This window comes from Triticum dicoccoides, chromosome 6B, assembly GCF_002162155.2.
Source record: "Triticum dicoccoides isolate Atlit2015 ecotype Zavitan chromosome 6B, WEW_v2.0, whole genome shotgun sequence".
Lineage (NCBI taxonomy): Eukaryota > Viridiplantae > Streptophyta > Magnoliopsida > Poales > Poaceae > Triticum > Triticum dicoccoides.
This window is the reverse complement of record NC_041391.1, coordinates 28,207,747-28,223,919: the sequence shown is the minus strand read 5'-3', so window position 1 is coordinate 28,223,919 and position 16,173 is coordinate 28,207,747. Positions and strand designations below refer to the sequence as shown.

Here is a 16,173-nt window from a genome sequence, read left to right as displayed (position 1 = left end):
AGATCCTAAGTAACTATATAAGCACCTACACAGCATAAGGTTAGTAGTACTGGTAATCCTTCTGCTCAATGCTAGAGCAGATCTTGTCAGCTGAGACCCCTAATAAACTTGTCTAAGTACCTACACAAAATTCGCTCCCCATGGAGAAAATGATCTAGCTCCTCATACAACATGTATAGATCAATCAGCTCAGTTCTAGTGCTTTTAGACTTTTGCACCCACACAGAAATGTATTACTAGTTGCAAATCTTTACTGGAAATAGCTTCATAAGCAGAAGGTTCCAAAGAATAAACCAGTTGTAGCACACTAGCACAGTAGCACTGCCACCTCCCAGTAAACAGCAGGGTCTCTGATGAGCAATGTACTAGTTAATTAGCCAGGGCCTGAAAGCCTGCAAATGCCTGCACACACAGGTAGGGAATGTAAGATGAAGCATGTAGTACTTTACCAACTAATCTAATGGGCTGCCACAAAGTGAAAAACAATAGTTAATTAATCAATCAAGCAGAGGTAGATCAGATTAGAATGGCCAAAGGCAGGGCCTGGAGAGAAAGCCCATGGCTTTGAGCAGCACATTCCCTCCATGTTCCATGTTCTCATGTCCCATCCTCTTCCTCCTCCGGACACCTCACATCTGCTCACTGGGTGCATGAGGTGTTCTGCAAATTGCCCATGTTGGAAAATGCCAAGCAGGTTTAGTTTAGTGGCGTGTATATAATATGCTGTGATCCTCCTCCTCCTCCTTGTAGAACAACAAACCATGTGACCCGTCGTATAAAGTTTCCGGTGATATCTTGGCTGGCTCCAGACTCTGCTCCTCCTCCTCGTCTTCGATCTTCTTCCTCCCGCGGATGCGAGCAGGTGGAGCAGAGGAGACACTGCACTGACAATGGCAGAGCACTAGAAGCAGCAGCAGAGAGCTGGGCTGAGCTGAGCTGAGCTAGCGGGAGTGATATATTTTTCCTGTGGTGGATTCTGCGCTGGCAATGGCGGCGAGAGTGGCGGTGCTGGTGGTGGCGGCACTGGCTGTCGTCTTGTCCGGCGGCGGCAATGTCGGCGCGGCCGGTGGTGGTGGCGGCGGCGAGCGGGGCGCGCTGCTGGCGCTCAAGGCGGGCTTCGTGGACCCGCTGGGTGTGCTGGCGGACTGGAAGGCTGCCGGCTCGCCGCATTGCAAGTGGGCCGGCGTCCGGTGCAACGCCGCCGGCCTCGTCGACGGGCTCGACCTCGCCGGGAGGAACCTGAGCGGCAAGGTATCCGCGGACCTGCTCCAGCTGCCGGCGCTGGCGGTGCTCAACCTCTCCTCCAACGCCTTCGCCGCCGCGCTGCCCAGGTCGCTCGCGCCGCTGTCGGGCCTGCAGGTGTTCGACGTCAGCCAGAACTCCTTCGAGGGCGCCTTCCCCGCCGGCCTGGGGTCGTGCGCGGGCCTCGTCGCCGTCAACGGCTCCGGCAACAACTTCGTCGGCGCCCTCCCGGCGGACCTCGCGAACGCCACGTCGCTGGAGAGCATCGACATGCGCGGGGACTTCTTCAGCGGCGGCATCCCCGCGGCGTACCGGAGCCTCACCAGGCTCAGGTTCCTCGGCCTCTCCGGCAACAACATCGGCGGCAGGATCCCGCCGGAGCTCGGCGAGCTCGAGTCGCTCGAGAGCCTCATCATCGGGTACAATGAGCTGGAGGGGCCCATCCCGCCGGAGCTCGGCAACCTGGCCAACCTCCAGGACCTCGACCTCGCCATCGGCAACCTCGACGGCCCCATCCCGCCGGAGATCGGGAGGCTTCCGGCGCTCACCTCGCTTTTCCTTTACAAGAACAGTCTCGAGGGCAGGATACCGCCGGAGCTCGGCAACGCCTCCTCGCTCGTCTTCCTCGACCTCTCCGACAACCTGCTCACCGGCCCGATCCCCGCCGAGGTGGCGCAGCTGAGCAACCTCCAGCTGCTCAACCTCATGTGCAACCACCTCGACGGCGCTGTGCCCGCGGCCATCGGCGACATGAAGAAGCTCGAGGTGCTCGAGCTGTGGAATAACTCATTGACGGGTGCCCTCCCGGCGTCGCTCGGCCGGAGCTCGCCGCTGCAGTGGGTGGATGTCTCGTCGAACGCCTTGACCGGTGAGATACCCGCCGGGATCTGCGACGGCAAGGCGCTGGCCAAGCTGATCATGTTCAGCAACGGCTTCTCCGGCGAGATCCCCGCCGGGGTCGCGTCGTGTGCGTCGCTGGTGCGCCTGCGCGCGCAGGGCAACCGTCTCAACGGCACGATTCCAGCCGGGTTCGGGAAGCTGCCGCTGCTTCAGCGGCTCGAGCTCGCCGGCAACGAGCTCTCCGGCGAGATCCCCGGCGCCCTGGCGTCGTCGGCGTCGCTGTCGTTCATCGACGTCTCGCGCAACCGCCTCCAGGGATCGCTGCCTTCGAGCCTCTTCGCCATCCCGGGCTTGCAGAGCTTCATGGCGGCGGGCAACATGATCACCGGCGAGCTCCCCGACCAGTTCCAGGACTGCCTCGCGCTGGGAGCGCTGGACTTGTCGGGAAACCGCCTCCTCGGCAAGATCCCGTCGAGCCTCGCCTCGTGCGCAAGGCTGGTCAACCTGAACCTCCGGCAGAACGGGCTCACCGGCGAGATACCGCCGGCGCTGGCCAAGATGCCGGCGCTCGCTATTCTTGATCTGTCGAGCAACTTCTTGACCGGGGGCATACCGGACAACTTCGGGGGCTCGCCGGCGCTCGAGACGCTCAACCTGGCGTACAACAACCTCACCGGGCCAGTGCCGGGGAACGGAGTCCTGCGCACGATCAACCCCGACGAGCTGGCCGGCAACGCCGGGCTGTGCGGTGGCGTGCTCCCGCCGTGCTCCGGGAGCCACGTCGCCGGTCTGTCCCGCGCGCGCGGGGGCAGCGGAGCGCGCCTCAAGCACGTCGCGGTGGGGTGGCTCGTGGGGATGGTCGTCGTGATCGCCGCGTTCACGGCCCTGTTCGGCGGCTGGCACGCGTACCGCCGGTGGTACGCCGTCGGCGGAGCCGGGGAGTACGAGTCCGGGGCGTGGCCGTGGCGGCTGACGGCGTTCCAGCGGCTGGGGTTCACGTGCGCCGACGTTCTCGCGTGCGTCAAGGAGGCGAACGTGGTGGGCATGGGCGCCACCGGCGTCGTGTACAAGGCCGAGCTCCCGCGGGCCCGCACCGTGATCGCTGTCAAGAAGCTCTGGCGCCCGGCGGCGACGGACGGCGACGCGGTGCGCAACCTCACCGACGACGTGCTCAAGGAAGTGGGCCTCCTCGGCCGGCTCCGGCACCGGAACATCGTCCGGCTGCTCGGGTACATGCACAACGACGCGGACGCCATGATGCTGTACGAGTTCATGCCCAACGGCAGCCTGTGGGAGGCGCTGCACGGCGGGGCGCCGGAGTCGAGGACGATGCTGACGGACTGGGTGTCCCGGTACGACGTGGCCGCCGGCGTGGCGCAGGGGCTCGCGTACCTCCACCACGACTGCCACCCGCCGGTGCTCCACCGCGACATCAAGTCCAACAACATCCTGCTCGACGCCGACATGCAGGCCCGCGTCGCCGACTTCGGCCTCGCCCGCGCGCTTGGCCGCTCCGGCGAGTCCGTCTCCGTCGTCGCCGGCTCCTACGGCTACATCGCGCCCGAGTACGGGTACACGCTCAAGGTGGACCAGAAGAGCGACATCTACAGCTACGGGGTGGTGCTCATGGAGCTCATCACGGGGCGGAGGCCCGTGGAGACGGCGGCGTTCGGGGAGGGGCAGGACGTCGTCGGCTGGGTCAGGGAGAAGATCCGGAGCAACACCGTGGAGGAGCACCTCGACCCGCTCGTCGGCGGCGGCTGCGCGCACGTCCGGGAGGAGATGCTGCTCGTGCTCCGCATCGCCGTGCTCTGCACCGCCAAGCTGCCCAGGGACAGGCCCTCCATGCGCGACGTGCTCACCATGCTCGGAGAGGCCAAGCCGCGGCGCAAGAGCGGGAGCTCCGCCACCGCCGGCAATGTCGCTGCCGTGGCCGTGGCCGCGCCCGTTGTTGACAAGGACAGGCCGGTTTTCAGCACGACGCCGGACTCCGTCTGATGGAATGATTTTTTTCCCCTTTTGTATGTAGATTTTTTTCTCCTTGATTAATTAATTAATTTTGAGATTTGTATAAGCAACCGTTTGATGTATCAGGATTAATATCTAGGCACATAGATAAACCATGTAAATTATTAATGTATAATAAGAAGGCCAATAAGCACTGCTATTCATGGAAGTACGTACAGTAGTACAAAAGGATGAAGATACCGGAATTCAGATGTCCAGATTATTGTACTGTGTCAGATTTCCTAGATGAGAATCGACAAAGTTTTATATCTAATTAAAATGCCATTTAATTTTACATGGAGATTTTGTGTTATTCTTTTCCTTGTGATTGATCTATGTTTTAGATTTTCTATTTGAGTTTTTTCTTTTCACACTCCGTGCGACTACACTTACAACAACTACAGCCGAACTTAGCAAATCCAACCCCTCAAACGCCCGGGGAGCGCCCAGACTCGTCCGCGGCCACTGACCGGCCACGCCTCAACTAATGCATTTCACATCCAGATATCTTAAATTAGAAATCTCAAATCCATATTATTACATGCAACGTAGTGATCTTTAAGTGGAGCTCGTCCAGCTCCGCCATGCCCATGTCCAGCGGTCGGCTACGCTCCCCAGAGTATTGGTCCGGTCGCCGTATTTAGATTAATGTAAGATGACAAATAAGCCCAGGTATTTATGAAAGTACATAGTAGTACATAAGCATGAAGATACATATATATGAATCCAGATTTCAAAAGTGCATATTAATTTACAGGTCTGACTGTATTAGATTCTCCTGTGTTTTTACACAATGCCTTTTGATAGCATGACTCCTAAAACATGAGAAACTAAAAAAATATATATAGGTAATATCACTAGGAGTCACATAACTTGCGTCGCATATTTAATTTAGTGCTAGAGCTTTAAAAATACGATTTTGCGGTCGCCTAACTTGACTCTAACATACAAATACGGTCACAATATACATATGTCGATGTATCCATGTGTATTACCTCACCATAACACGACACGGGCTAGCCAATACCAACCTTCACGTCTGGATATCTAATATGGAAAACAAACCTATATGGACAAAACGGGACGCACGTGAAGCTTAAATGGGCTAAGGGAATACGGCCCATTATATACACGCTAATTTTTAACATATTTGTAAAATTTAAGTAATAAACTTATGTTAAAATATTCGTGTGTTAAAAATATTATACAAACAAACGATGATTATTAAGTAAAAAATGTTAAATATAAACTTGTGTATTATATAAAAATATTAAATAAAATATTTTATAAACTTAAGTATCAAATAAACATTTGTGTTATATAAATATGCGTATTACATATTTAATTTTCAAAATAACAATTCAAAAATATTTTTTTCATTACAAAAAATTAGATAATTAAATGCACCTTTGCAGTATAATTAAAACTATTCATAATTTAAAATTTAAAATGTTAATATGAATATTCAATCGTGGCTAATAATTAAATATTTATTTTAAGATAAGTCATGAGTAAAAAATTATACAGAAGTGATTATTCGTAAGAGCCGAAGACGAGCTCGCACTGGCAGTACTCTTTCTCGCAGAAAATGCAGTGGAGGCGAGTCTTCAGGTCGGCGTCGATCTCGAAGGAGCGCAGCGGCGGCGCAGATGCGGTCTCGCAGCCAATGAGGAGGTTGCTGACGAAGAGGTCGAAGGCGTCGCCCTTGCCGCGGATGCGGACGGCGGGGGCGGATCTCCAGAGGTGGCGCCAGCGGCGGGAGAGGCAGGACGCCTGCACGGCCTTGCGGGAGGGCAGGAAGGAGAGCACGTGGCTCAGGAGCTCGTCCGGCAGCCGGCCGAACAGGTCGCCGCCGGGGCTCATCCTTTGGAGATCGACGCGCAGAATGGAGGGGATGGATTGATGTATCCTGGACGTCCTGGTGTCCTTTTATCTCGGATATTGCAGGCATGGCAACTCAACCTGGCAGTCGGGTCGGGTTTGGTCGGGTCGACCACTCCCGACCCATGCCCGAATCCCTTATTGGGTCCGTCGCCTGCCCACGACCCTGCCCATGGGTCAAAGTTCAGACCCATGCCCGAACTCATCGGGTAACCTGACCCACTCGGGTACCCATCGGGTCCAAGTTTTTATTAAATTGAATTAGTTTCACACTTTCTCAGTGTGTTCAAATATACTAATTTCGTTCCTTTCCAACAGAAAGGCGCAAAAAAAATTTGTTTTAAAAGTCACCAGACTAGAACGCATGAGCAAGCTCTGCACTGAAGTGGTTCTTATATAGGCGCCCATCCTTTCTCACCGCGCTTCCACTTTCGAGGTGGTACTAATACCCAGGACGTTACCTTCGCTGCTACTAGCATTGTAGCACTAGCAGGCTAGCGACAGCCAGTGGCCTGCCGATTATGTGATGATGGACCAGACGCTTCTCTTGTGTTTTCCTAGCCCAATAGCTGCATTGTTGGACTGCCGAGAGAAAAACTACTACGTTCAAGTACTACTACTTGTCTACCACTAAAATAAAGTACTCCTAATTGTCTGATGCATGTGTTTGCGGTTCTATATAGCTAGAATATGCACCATATCTTGATTATATCTATTAGAATTTATGATTATGAATATTAATCGGGCAGCCCATCGGGTTACACATGGGCATAGATGAAGACCCATACCCTACCCATGACTAATCGGGTTGCATTACCCATGGGCGAAGATGAAGACCCATACCCTACCCATTCGGGTCGGGTGCCCATGGGCGGCCATACCCATGGGTCAAATTGCCGGGTTGAATGGCAACGCTATAAAAATGGTATGGATAGTACCAGGTACGATTGTGATGAGATCGCGTTTCTATTTTCGTTTCGTTGGCGACTAGTGGTAGACTGGTAGCCACTACAATATTTTACTTTTGATGATTTTGTTTTACTTTTTTTCCAAAAATTATTTTGATCTGTTTCCGAAAATGTGACCTCATATCTACAAGATCAAAACGCCATAGCAAGTACCTTGCGAAGTTGCGATCGGTTCGGCACGATCCCAAGTCCCAACAAATTCTTCATCTTCTTCTGAGAACAGTTCTGGTAAACTAAGATCTGTAGGACAAATCAATCTACCAAATTAATTGCAATTTGCCTTTTGTTGAAGCTTTACATGTGTGATTTAAGTATCACCTTTGTGGTGATGTAAACTAAGATCTGTAGGACAAACAAAACCTTTTGTTTAGCAAAATTCTTTTGAAATAACATAATATGATCTTCAATCTGTTAATTAGAACACCTCTTAAGAGGAATATTAGTGACTAACCGTAATTGGTGGAGACCAATAGAGGATGGCCCATGTGGAGTTTTGTCGGGGAAGATGAGCAGGGTAAAAATGCTCTCCCTTTTCTCTCGGTTATTAACCACCCGAGACCAAAGTTCCAAACAACGTTTACATTGCATCGAATAACTATGGCCCGTCTATTATCATGCTCAAACGGATTACAATTGCATAAACAATATACTCCAGTTCCGGTATACTTTCCCATTGGGACACAAAATCAGGATAAAAAGAGAGGATACAACAGTATTTAGGATGAACTTCCTAATGTCTAGAATGATTGTGATATACCATTAAGATATATAACAAGATATTTATGGGTAACTAGGCATAAAGGAACACACACAGCTACATAACAATACACTATATAATCCATGCAACTAAATATGAAGTTAAATCAATTATTTCCTTTTATTCGTTTACGGTCACTTTAAAATCTAAAAAGAGTAAATGTATACAAAAGAAAGAAAAACTAACATGATTTTCTTACACATACATTTATATTTAGCACAACATAATTAACTATTCAATGATGCACATCAATATATATGATTTTTAGCAACATTTTATGATGTTACCTATTCAATTAAATAATAGAAAATATATAATTAGTAAGACTATAGTGAAAAAGATATAAAAATATATAAAAGTTCAGTACAAATTACATGTATTTAACTCAGCTGCCTTATAATTATTATTTTCTAAATCGTCTTATATTCTGTAGAGGACATAAGGTCTGATTAAACAGAAGTATACTTGCAGTACTTAAAGATTGTGTGGTGGAAGTGGAGTAGTGTAGTGCAGTGCATGCACTTTTGGAGTAGAATCAGTATAACTGTTGTTACTTTTCCACATGAAATACAGTACCGGAGAAACTACTGTTATTTTTATTCAATAAAAACTAAATGAATCTTCTCAGTTAAGTGAAAATGTTTATTTAATAAAAATTAAACTAGCGGGTTCACCCGTGCATTTGCGCGGCTAAATATTAATTATTTACTATTTATGTATCTTAGAGAACCATTTGTTGCCATTTGAGTATTTGTTTTTCTGTGTGGTTAAACCAACATAGTATACTGTAAAATGTTGATCGGCCGAATATGTTGGGGAACGTAGCAGAAATTCAAAATTTTCTATGCATCACCAAGATCAATCTATGGAGAGACTAGCAATGAGAGAGAGGAGAGTGCATCTTCATACCCTTGAAGATCGCGATGCGGAAGCGTTACAAGAACGTGGTTGGTGGAGTCGTACTCGCAGCAATTCAGATCGCGGTCAATTCCGATCTAAGCGCCGAACGGATGGCGCCTCCGCGTTCAACACACGTACAGCCCGGGGACGTCTCCTCCTTCTTGATCCAGCAAGGGGAGAGGAGAAGTTGAGGGAGAACTCCGACAGCACGACGGCGTGGTGGTGGTGGAGCTCGTGGTTCTCCAGCAGGGCTTCGCCAAGCACTACGGAGGAGGAGGAGGTGTTGGAGGAGGGAGAGGGTTGTGCCAGGGACGAGGTGCGGCTGCCCTCCCACCCCTCCACTATATATAGGGGAAAGGGGAGAGGGGGAGGCTCCCTAGGGTTTCCCCTAGGGGCGGCGACCAAGCAGATTGGATCTTCCTAGGGAAAATCCTAGGGAGACTTGCCCCCCAAGCCAAGCAGGTGGAGGATTGCCTCCCAAGCCAGGTGGAGGCACCCCACCTCCCCAAATAACGTGGGAAAGGGTGTGGGGGGTGCACCACCCCTTAGTGGGCTGGTTTGCCCCTTTCCCTTTGGCCCATGAGGCCCTCCAACACTTGCCGGGGCTCCCGAAACACCTTTCGGTCATGCTGGCCATAGCCTGGTACCCCCGGAACACTTCCGGACTCCAATACCCTTCGTTCAATATATCGATCTTCACCGCCGGACCATTCCGGAACTCACATCCGGGACTCCGGACTACCTTCGGTAACCACATACTATTTCCCATAACAACTCTAGTGTCAACGAATCTTAAGTGTGTAGACCCTACGGGTTCGGGAATCATGCAGACATGACCGAGACATCTCTCCGGCCAATAACCAACAACGGGATCTGGATACCCATGTTGGCTCCCACATGTTCCACGATGATCTCATCGGATGAACCACGATGCCGGGGATTCAAGCAATCCCGTATGCAATTCCATTTGTCAATCGGTATGTTACTTGCCCGAGATTCGATCGTCGATATCCCAATACCTCGTTCAATCTCGTTACCGGCAAGTCACTTTACTTGTTCCGTAATGCATGATCCCGTGACTAACTACTTAGTCACATTGAGCTCATTATGATGATGCATTACCGAGTGGGCCCAGAGATACCTCTCCGTCATACGGAGTGATAAATCCCAGTCTCAATTCGTGCCAACCCAACAAACACTTTCAGAGATACCTGTAGTGCACCTTTATAGTCACCCAGTTACGTTGTGACGTTTGGTACACCCAAAGCACTCCTACGGTATTAGGGAGTTACACAATGTCATGGTCTAAGGAAATGATACTTGACATTAGAAAAGCTTTAGCAAACGAACTACACGATCTTGTGCTATGCTTAGGATTGGGTCTTGTCCATCACATCATTCTCCCAATGATGTGATCTCGTTATCAATGACATCCAATGTCCATGGTCAGGAAACCATGACCATCTGTTGATCAACGAGCTAGTCAACTAGAGGCTCACTAGGGACATGTTGTGGTCTATGTATTCACACATGTATTGCGGTTTTCGGTCAATACAATTATAGCATGAATAATAGACAATTACCATGAACAAGGAAATACAATAATAACCATTTTATTATTGCCTGTAGTGCATATTTCCAACAGAATACCACCAATATTAGCGACTAACCGTAATTGGCGGAGACCAATAGAGGATAGCCCATGTGGAGTTTTGTCAGGGAAGATGAGCAGGGTAAAAATGCTTTTACGTTGCTCAAGATCAAAGTTCAAAGTTCCAACAAGGTAAAAATGCCTTTTCTCTCCGTTATGTACCACTCAAGATCAAAGTTCCAACATACTTTTACGTTGCATCAAATTGCTGTGGCCCGTCTATTATCATAATCAAACGGATGAGATTACCACTATATAAGCCATATAGTACTTTTCCATTGGGACACAAAATCAGGAAAAAGGATTCAAAAGTATTAGAGGATAACCGTGTGAATGTCTAGAATGATTGTAATATACCAGAAACCATCAATAAATTATTTTGCATGCTTTATGGATATAGAACATGATACTTAAGGGTAAGTACACATAAAGAAACACACACACACACACACACACACACACACACAGCTACTCCCTCCGTTCCAAAATAGATGATCCAATTTTATACTAACTTTGTACTAAAATTAGTATAAAGTTGAGTCATCTATTTAGGAACGTTGAGTCATCTATTTAGGAACGGAGGGAGTACATAACTATAGAGGTTGTTTGGTTGCTATCTTCAGAATTTCATTTGGTAACCCAACCAAGGCATGGCAACCATCTATCTCGTGATAAAATCCAGTTCATGTAACATTACAGATAAGTACATATCTGTACACACACTGAGTACTCCAAATATGCTACAACATGACATGATACACCAAGATATGTTACAACTAACAATTCCGACGACACAAGCCCCTGCTCACTTTCAGCTAAAAAAAACTGCTCACTTTATTCCCTAAGACAGCCCTGTTCGAAAGTCGAAATGGAAAGGGTGACTTGTCTTGCCGCCTCCTGCTAAATAAATGGCCAACTCCAACAACAGAGAGAACGCAAAACCTTCGCGTCTCCGTTCACGCATACATAGAAAAAAATGAGTTTCTGTACACTGGATGAGGTTGGAACCCATGGCCAAGTTCCTAAACTCCAGCAATGGTGCTTTAGCATATGCTGCACAATTAAAAAAAGGATAAATAGAATGTCATCAAAATTATGTATAAGTACCAGCAGGCAGCAGTGTGCAAAAATATCGGCGCGATACTAAGGTCGTTTGGTGTCTTAGGTTTTTGTAGTAAGATAGATCGCGACACTACCGAAGAAGTTGCAACGAAATTGCTGATTTCACCAATCTCAAATTAGATGAGCACAGGTCCCATAACACTTTTCATCCTACCGTGCATGACCGCCAAGTCCGTAGCTGCTAGAATTTCCATATTACTCACAAGGACTGGAAACGTGTACACCGTTTATTTCGGTGGGTTATAGTTATTTGTAGTACAGATTCATCTTATCAAAACAGATGCCTATATTTGAATTTCAAAACGGATACAGAGACTCTCATATAATCTGCCAGAAGAATCACATGGGACATATGTTCCTTAGTTATTTAAAAAAAATAGTAACTGATAACTAGCCAAATACCAAGCGTAGTTCCTAAACATGTTTCCTGAATTGTTTCTCTGTCACTACTAGAATCAATCCCCACAAAAAAAAAAGGAGCTTAAATAGAAAAAGAAGGAGAAACAACATTAAGAAGAAATGTGCATTTGTTAACTGCCCGAGCAAGCATCACAGCATGTACGATGGGGGCTTGATTCTAGTATAGCATGAAGATGGAATCTCTCTAGTATATGTAAACTAGCCATGAGGTTGATTTGAAGCATTTCAGTTTAATCCCAATGGCAATGCTTGAAAAGGAAAAGGTCCACGAAATCAAAAGAGAAAACAATCTCCAGCGTTTATTTGGTAAAACCTGATTATAACAGGTCAGGTAATTGAAAAAAATGTATTGGAGCCATTACCATCGTACACAGATGTGAGCTACCCACAACTTGTCTTAACAAAAAGATATACATAATTTTGGTGTACTGTTATGGCATAATCATGTAATTATGAGGTACTTACAGCTAGCTAGTTTCACAGATGTTGCTAAGTAACTGAAAATATTGAATGTATATCCTATCTCTTATATGTGCTAAGATGGAATCTGACTGAACACAAAAGAGCACATGAACATGCAAAGGGTCAACATAACTGACAGGTTCCTCACCTTGCAGAAGGAGGCATCACACTGTTCCCAGCACTGGACAGCTCGGGTGCAGCCGGAGGGGGTTCTGAAACTATTATTTTCTTCATAGCTGAATTGAGTTTGCTCATTGAACTGGATTGATCTAAACTGATTATGCATTCGTTCTGCAACATATTCTGCGTTAACTGAACTTGATTGAACTCAATGGAGGATGCCTTCTCACGTATTGGTCCGTCTGTCGCCACATATTTCACAGTGGACTTGGTTTCGCTTGGATCAATCCTTTTGAGAAACAGAACTTTTGGCCTCTTGGGATGCTTCTTCACTGCAGTTTCCCACATTTCTACTGTTTTGGTACTGACCATAGAATCCAGAGCAACTTCCTGCAGACAGTGATGCTGTTCGATCTTGATGCCTGAAAGATCAACAAGATCTTTACAGAGCAGCTGAAGTGAGACGACACACGGCAAAGCTCCTACTCCAATTGCAGGCAGGACGGGTATTTGCACAATAAGGCATAAGCTTAACAGGCTTGGGAAACCCCTATCTTTTATGATGAAGCCACTAAGGTCAGCTTCAACCAGTCTGAGATAAAGCAAGCAGGGCATCATACACAGGTTTGATAGATCATTCCCCACCAGATTAGTTGATGAAAGGCACAGCTCTGTAAGGCCACACAGGGATGTAACAAACTGAGGCAGTCGAGTCAGCCTGCCACGCAGTTTCAGCGAGCTGAGGAAGCAATATTCTTGTATAGAACCCAAGAAGTCCCCCAAGGAGTTTCCAAAATCAAGTGACAGAGAACGGACGTCTGCCGTGTCCATACCATCCTGAGCAAACTTCTGAACTGCCTCCGAAATGTGAGGCATGCTCTCATTGTTTGCATCAGTGGATCCACAACACCATATCTTAACCTTTTTCAATTCTTTCATATGAGACATGAGTTGTAGAAATCCAGGATTCTCGTCTGCAACAAATCCTGCTAGGGTCTGCAACTTGCTTTTCTTGGGTAAGAACTTCTCTAGTTCACCCAGTTTCAAGTCCTTCCCAAGCTTAAACTTTCCAAAAAGGTGAGCTAGGTGAGGCAAGCCAATGACTTCCACAGGCAATATCTCTATCTTTGTCTTCCTAAGGTCCAGTGTCTCCAAACAGTGTAACTTCTGAATATTCCTTGGAAGGTTGCTGATAGTACCCCCAAGGCTCAGATATTTCACATGCCACAACTTATGTATGTCCTTGAGATGCCCGTCCTTCAAATCGTCACATTCTTCCAGATCCAACACACGCAGCAGCTCACACCTGCAAAACTCAGCAGCAGCTTCTCCCATATTCCCGAAGATTGTCAGAGACCGGGCGCGGAATTTTTGACTGCTATCAGATACGTTGTCGCTTGCTGGACTTGTATGTTGGTGGTTCAAGCCCAATGTGCTGCCACTTGCAGGGTTCTGGATGAAGAGGTGACAGAATTTGCTTCGATTTTGATCACTAAGAGACGCGATGAAGTTATCAGACATAGACTTGTGCAGCATGAACTCGTGCATAATACCATGAGTTTTGCACGTCTTCACTTTTGTGTTGTTGCTACCATTGATCGGCCGAATGATATTCCGGTCGATAAGCTTCTGGAAGTTTTCGTCTGCTACCTCCAGGTCACTGCGCTTGTACCTACACTGCACATACCCTTCTGCTAACCATCGCCTGATTAATGTATTCTTCCTGATTGGATGACCGTTTGGAAATACACTTGTGTATAGCAGGGAGGTCTTGAGAGGATAGTCAGACAGGCTTCTGTAGTTATTTACAAGAACCTGTTGCAATTTTGTGAAGTCTGCATCCTTCTCCATATGAAGCCCGAGGTCGCGGCAAACTTGCGCACAGTGTCTTCCTGTGAGCTCATTCTTGCCTAGCAGAAATCTGGCCACGCTAACAAGAGCAAGTGGGAGGCCGTCGCACTTGTCCACAATTGCTGTCGAACCTCGCTCAAGTTCAGGTGAACATCCTCCAAAGAATACCTTCTTCCTAAGCAAAACCCTGGAGAGTTCTGCATCAAGAACACTCATCTTGTAAACATAACCATCGCCTGAGCTGCAAGCATTAGCTACTGAGTGCAGAGCCGTGGTTACAATGATTCTGCTTTTTGTTTCCCCATGTAAGGTAGCTCTTACGGTATCCCAGTGTTGCTTGTTGATGTCATCAATCACAATTAAGCACCTGGCAGGCAGACAAACTGATAAATTAACAAGGTATTATATGATTATATCCGCCGGCTAGAAGAAATTGGTTGCCAAATGCACTGATTTCAGTTTTTCACAGCATTTCACTGATTCATCTCTCCTTTTCTGGACGATGGATCTTCAACCAGGCACCCACAAACTTTGTAATATGTTCATATCACAATATGGCAAGATTAAATTACGCGCAGGCAACTCTTTCTTCCAAAGCCAAAACAACACTGGTAAGTTTGTCAGTAACAATTAAGCGGCCAAAGTATGTGCAAAAATGATTCTTGTTCCCAGAAAGAAGATTCTTCTGAGGTAGGAAGGAGGTCAGTGCAGAGAATCCTCACTCTGTAGTCCCCAGGAAATTATTGATGGAATCTTGGTCCTGTGGCACATGGGCGGTGTGGTGGAGCTGCCGGAGTATGGCCGTCAGGAGCCCGCCGGCTTCCGTGTGCTCGGACCCCGCGGCCCAGGCACGGGCAGGGAATCTCTGGACGACACCGGGGCAGCAGTACACCGCCCTGGCGAGCGTCGTCTTGCCCGAGCCGCCGAACCCCACGATGGATATCACGCTGGGAGGCCCCGGCTCGCTGCCCAGCAGCAGCTCCACCAGCTCCTGCCTGGGCTTGTCGATGCCCACAGGATCGGCCTCGGCCGCATCTGTGGCCGCAGGGGGAGCTGCTGCTCCGGCTCCGGCTCCGGCGGCAGATATCACGCCGTTGACGCCATAGTTGACCCTTCGCTCGTGGGCGTCCTTGACCCTCTGCCTGAGCTTCCGGATCTCCGCCGCGAACCGGGATCTGTTGCCGGTGACCGCCTTCTTGACGCGGCGGAGGACGGAGGCTGCTGCTGCTTCCCCCTCGCAGGCGGCGCAGGGGAGGAACCGGTCGATGCAATCCTCGATGTCGTGCGCCAGATCGCGCATCTCCTCCATGGACACCACCTGCGGCCGCCGTGAGCTGTGGCTCGGATCTCCAAGGTGCTCGTCCATGTCGCACAGGATCATGTGGAGCTCGGTGTGGATGAAGCGGAGGTCGTCCTTGAGGCCCTTGGACAGCTTGTGCCTCTCGCTCAGCAGCGTGACCAGCTTCAGCACCACCTCCTTGGCCAGGGCGCTTGCCACCGCAGCCTCCATGCCTGCTGGCTGCTGCCGGCCCTGCCCAACTCCGACGACAGCCGCCGGAGGGGAATGTGAGTTGGACTGGGACAGCAAAGGCGGAGCAGAATAATTAACCGCTGCTGAAGGAGTACATTTTTTCTGAGAGTACGCCTGGGCATTCAATATTTTTACAGAAATGATTAATCCCGAGCGTTTGGATCGTAAGCATGACAATCCGAATGTTTTTCATGACAACTTTAGTTTATACGAGGTTGACAAACATGACAATTTTCTGAAAAAAATGAAGTCATGCTGTAACAACTAAAATTGTCACCTCATGATAACTAAAGTTGCTATGAAAAACATTCGGAATGACATGCTTAAAATCCAAACGTCTGGGATTTATCGGGGTCCTTTTTATGAAAGGCGGAAGATCAAGTGCAAAGAGACTATGACTTGTCGCGAACAACAAGTATAG

General features: G+C 48.6%; 2 protein-coding genes across 2 annotated transcripts; one reads left to right on the top strand and one right to left on the bottom strand.

The window, feature by feature from the left end:
* Positions 1 to 222: 222 nt before the first annotated feature.
* On the top strand, positions 223 to 4,287 carry LOC119325857 (MDIS1-interacting receptor like kinase 1-like). The gene has a single exon (XM_037599576.1). The coding sequence runs from the start codon at positions 988 to 990 to the stop codon at positions 4,078 to 4,080; it is 3,093 nt and encodes a 1,030-aa protein (XP_037455473.1). The 5' UTR covers positions 223 to 987; the 3' UTR covers positions 4,081 to 4,287.
* Positions 4,288 to 10,864: 6,577 nt separating this feature from the next.
* LOC119323226 (disease resistance protein RGA4-like) lies at positions 10,865 to 15,816 on the bottom strand. Its single transcript, XM_037596821.1, has 3 exons — positions 14,944 to 15,816; positions 12,399 to 14,588; positions 10,865 to 11,299 (listed from the first exon to the last, which is right to left on the bottom strand). The coding sequence occupies exons 1-3, from the start codon at positions 15,729 to 15,731 to the stop codon at positions 11,290 to 11,292; spliced, it is 2,988 nt and encodes a 995-aa protein (XP_037452718.1). The 5' UTR covers positions 15,732 to 15,816; the 3' UTR covers positions 10,865 to 11,289.
* Positions 15,817 to 16,173: the final 357 nt, after the last annotated feature.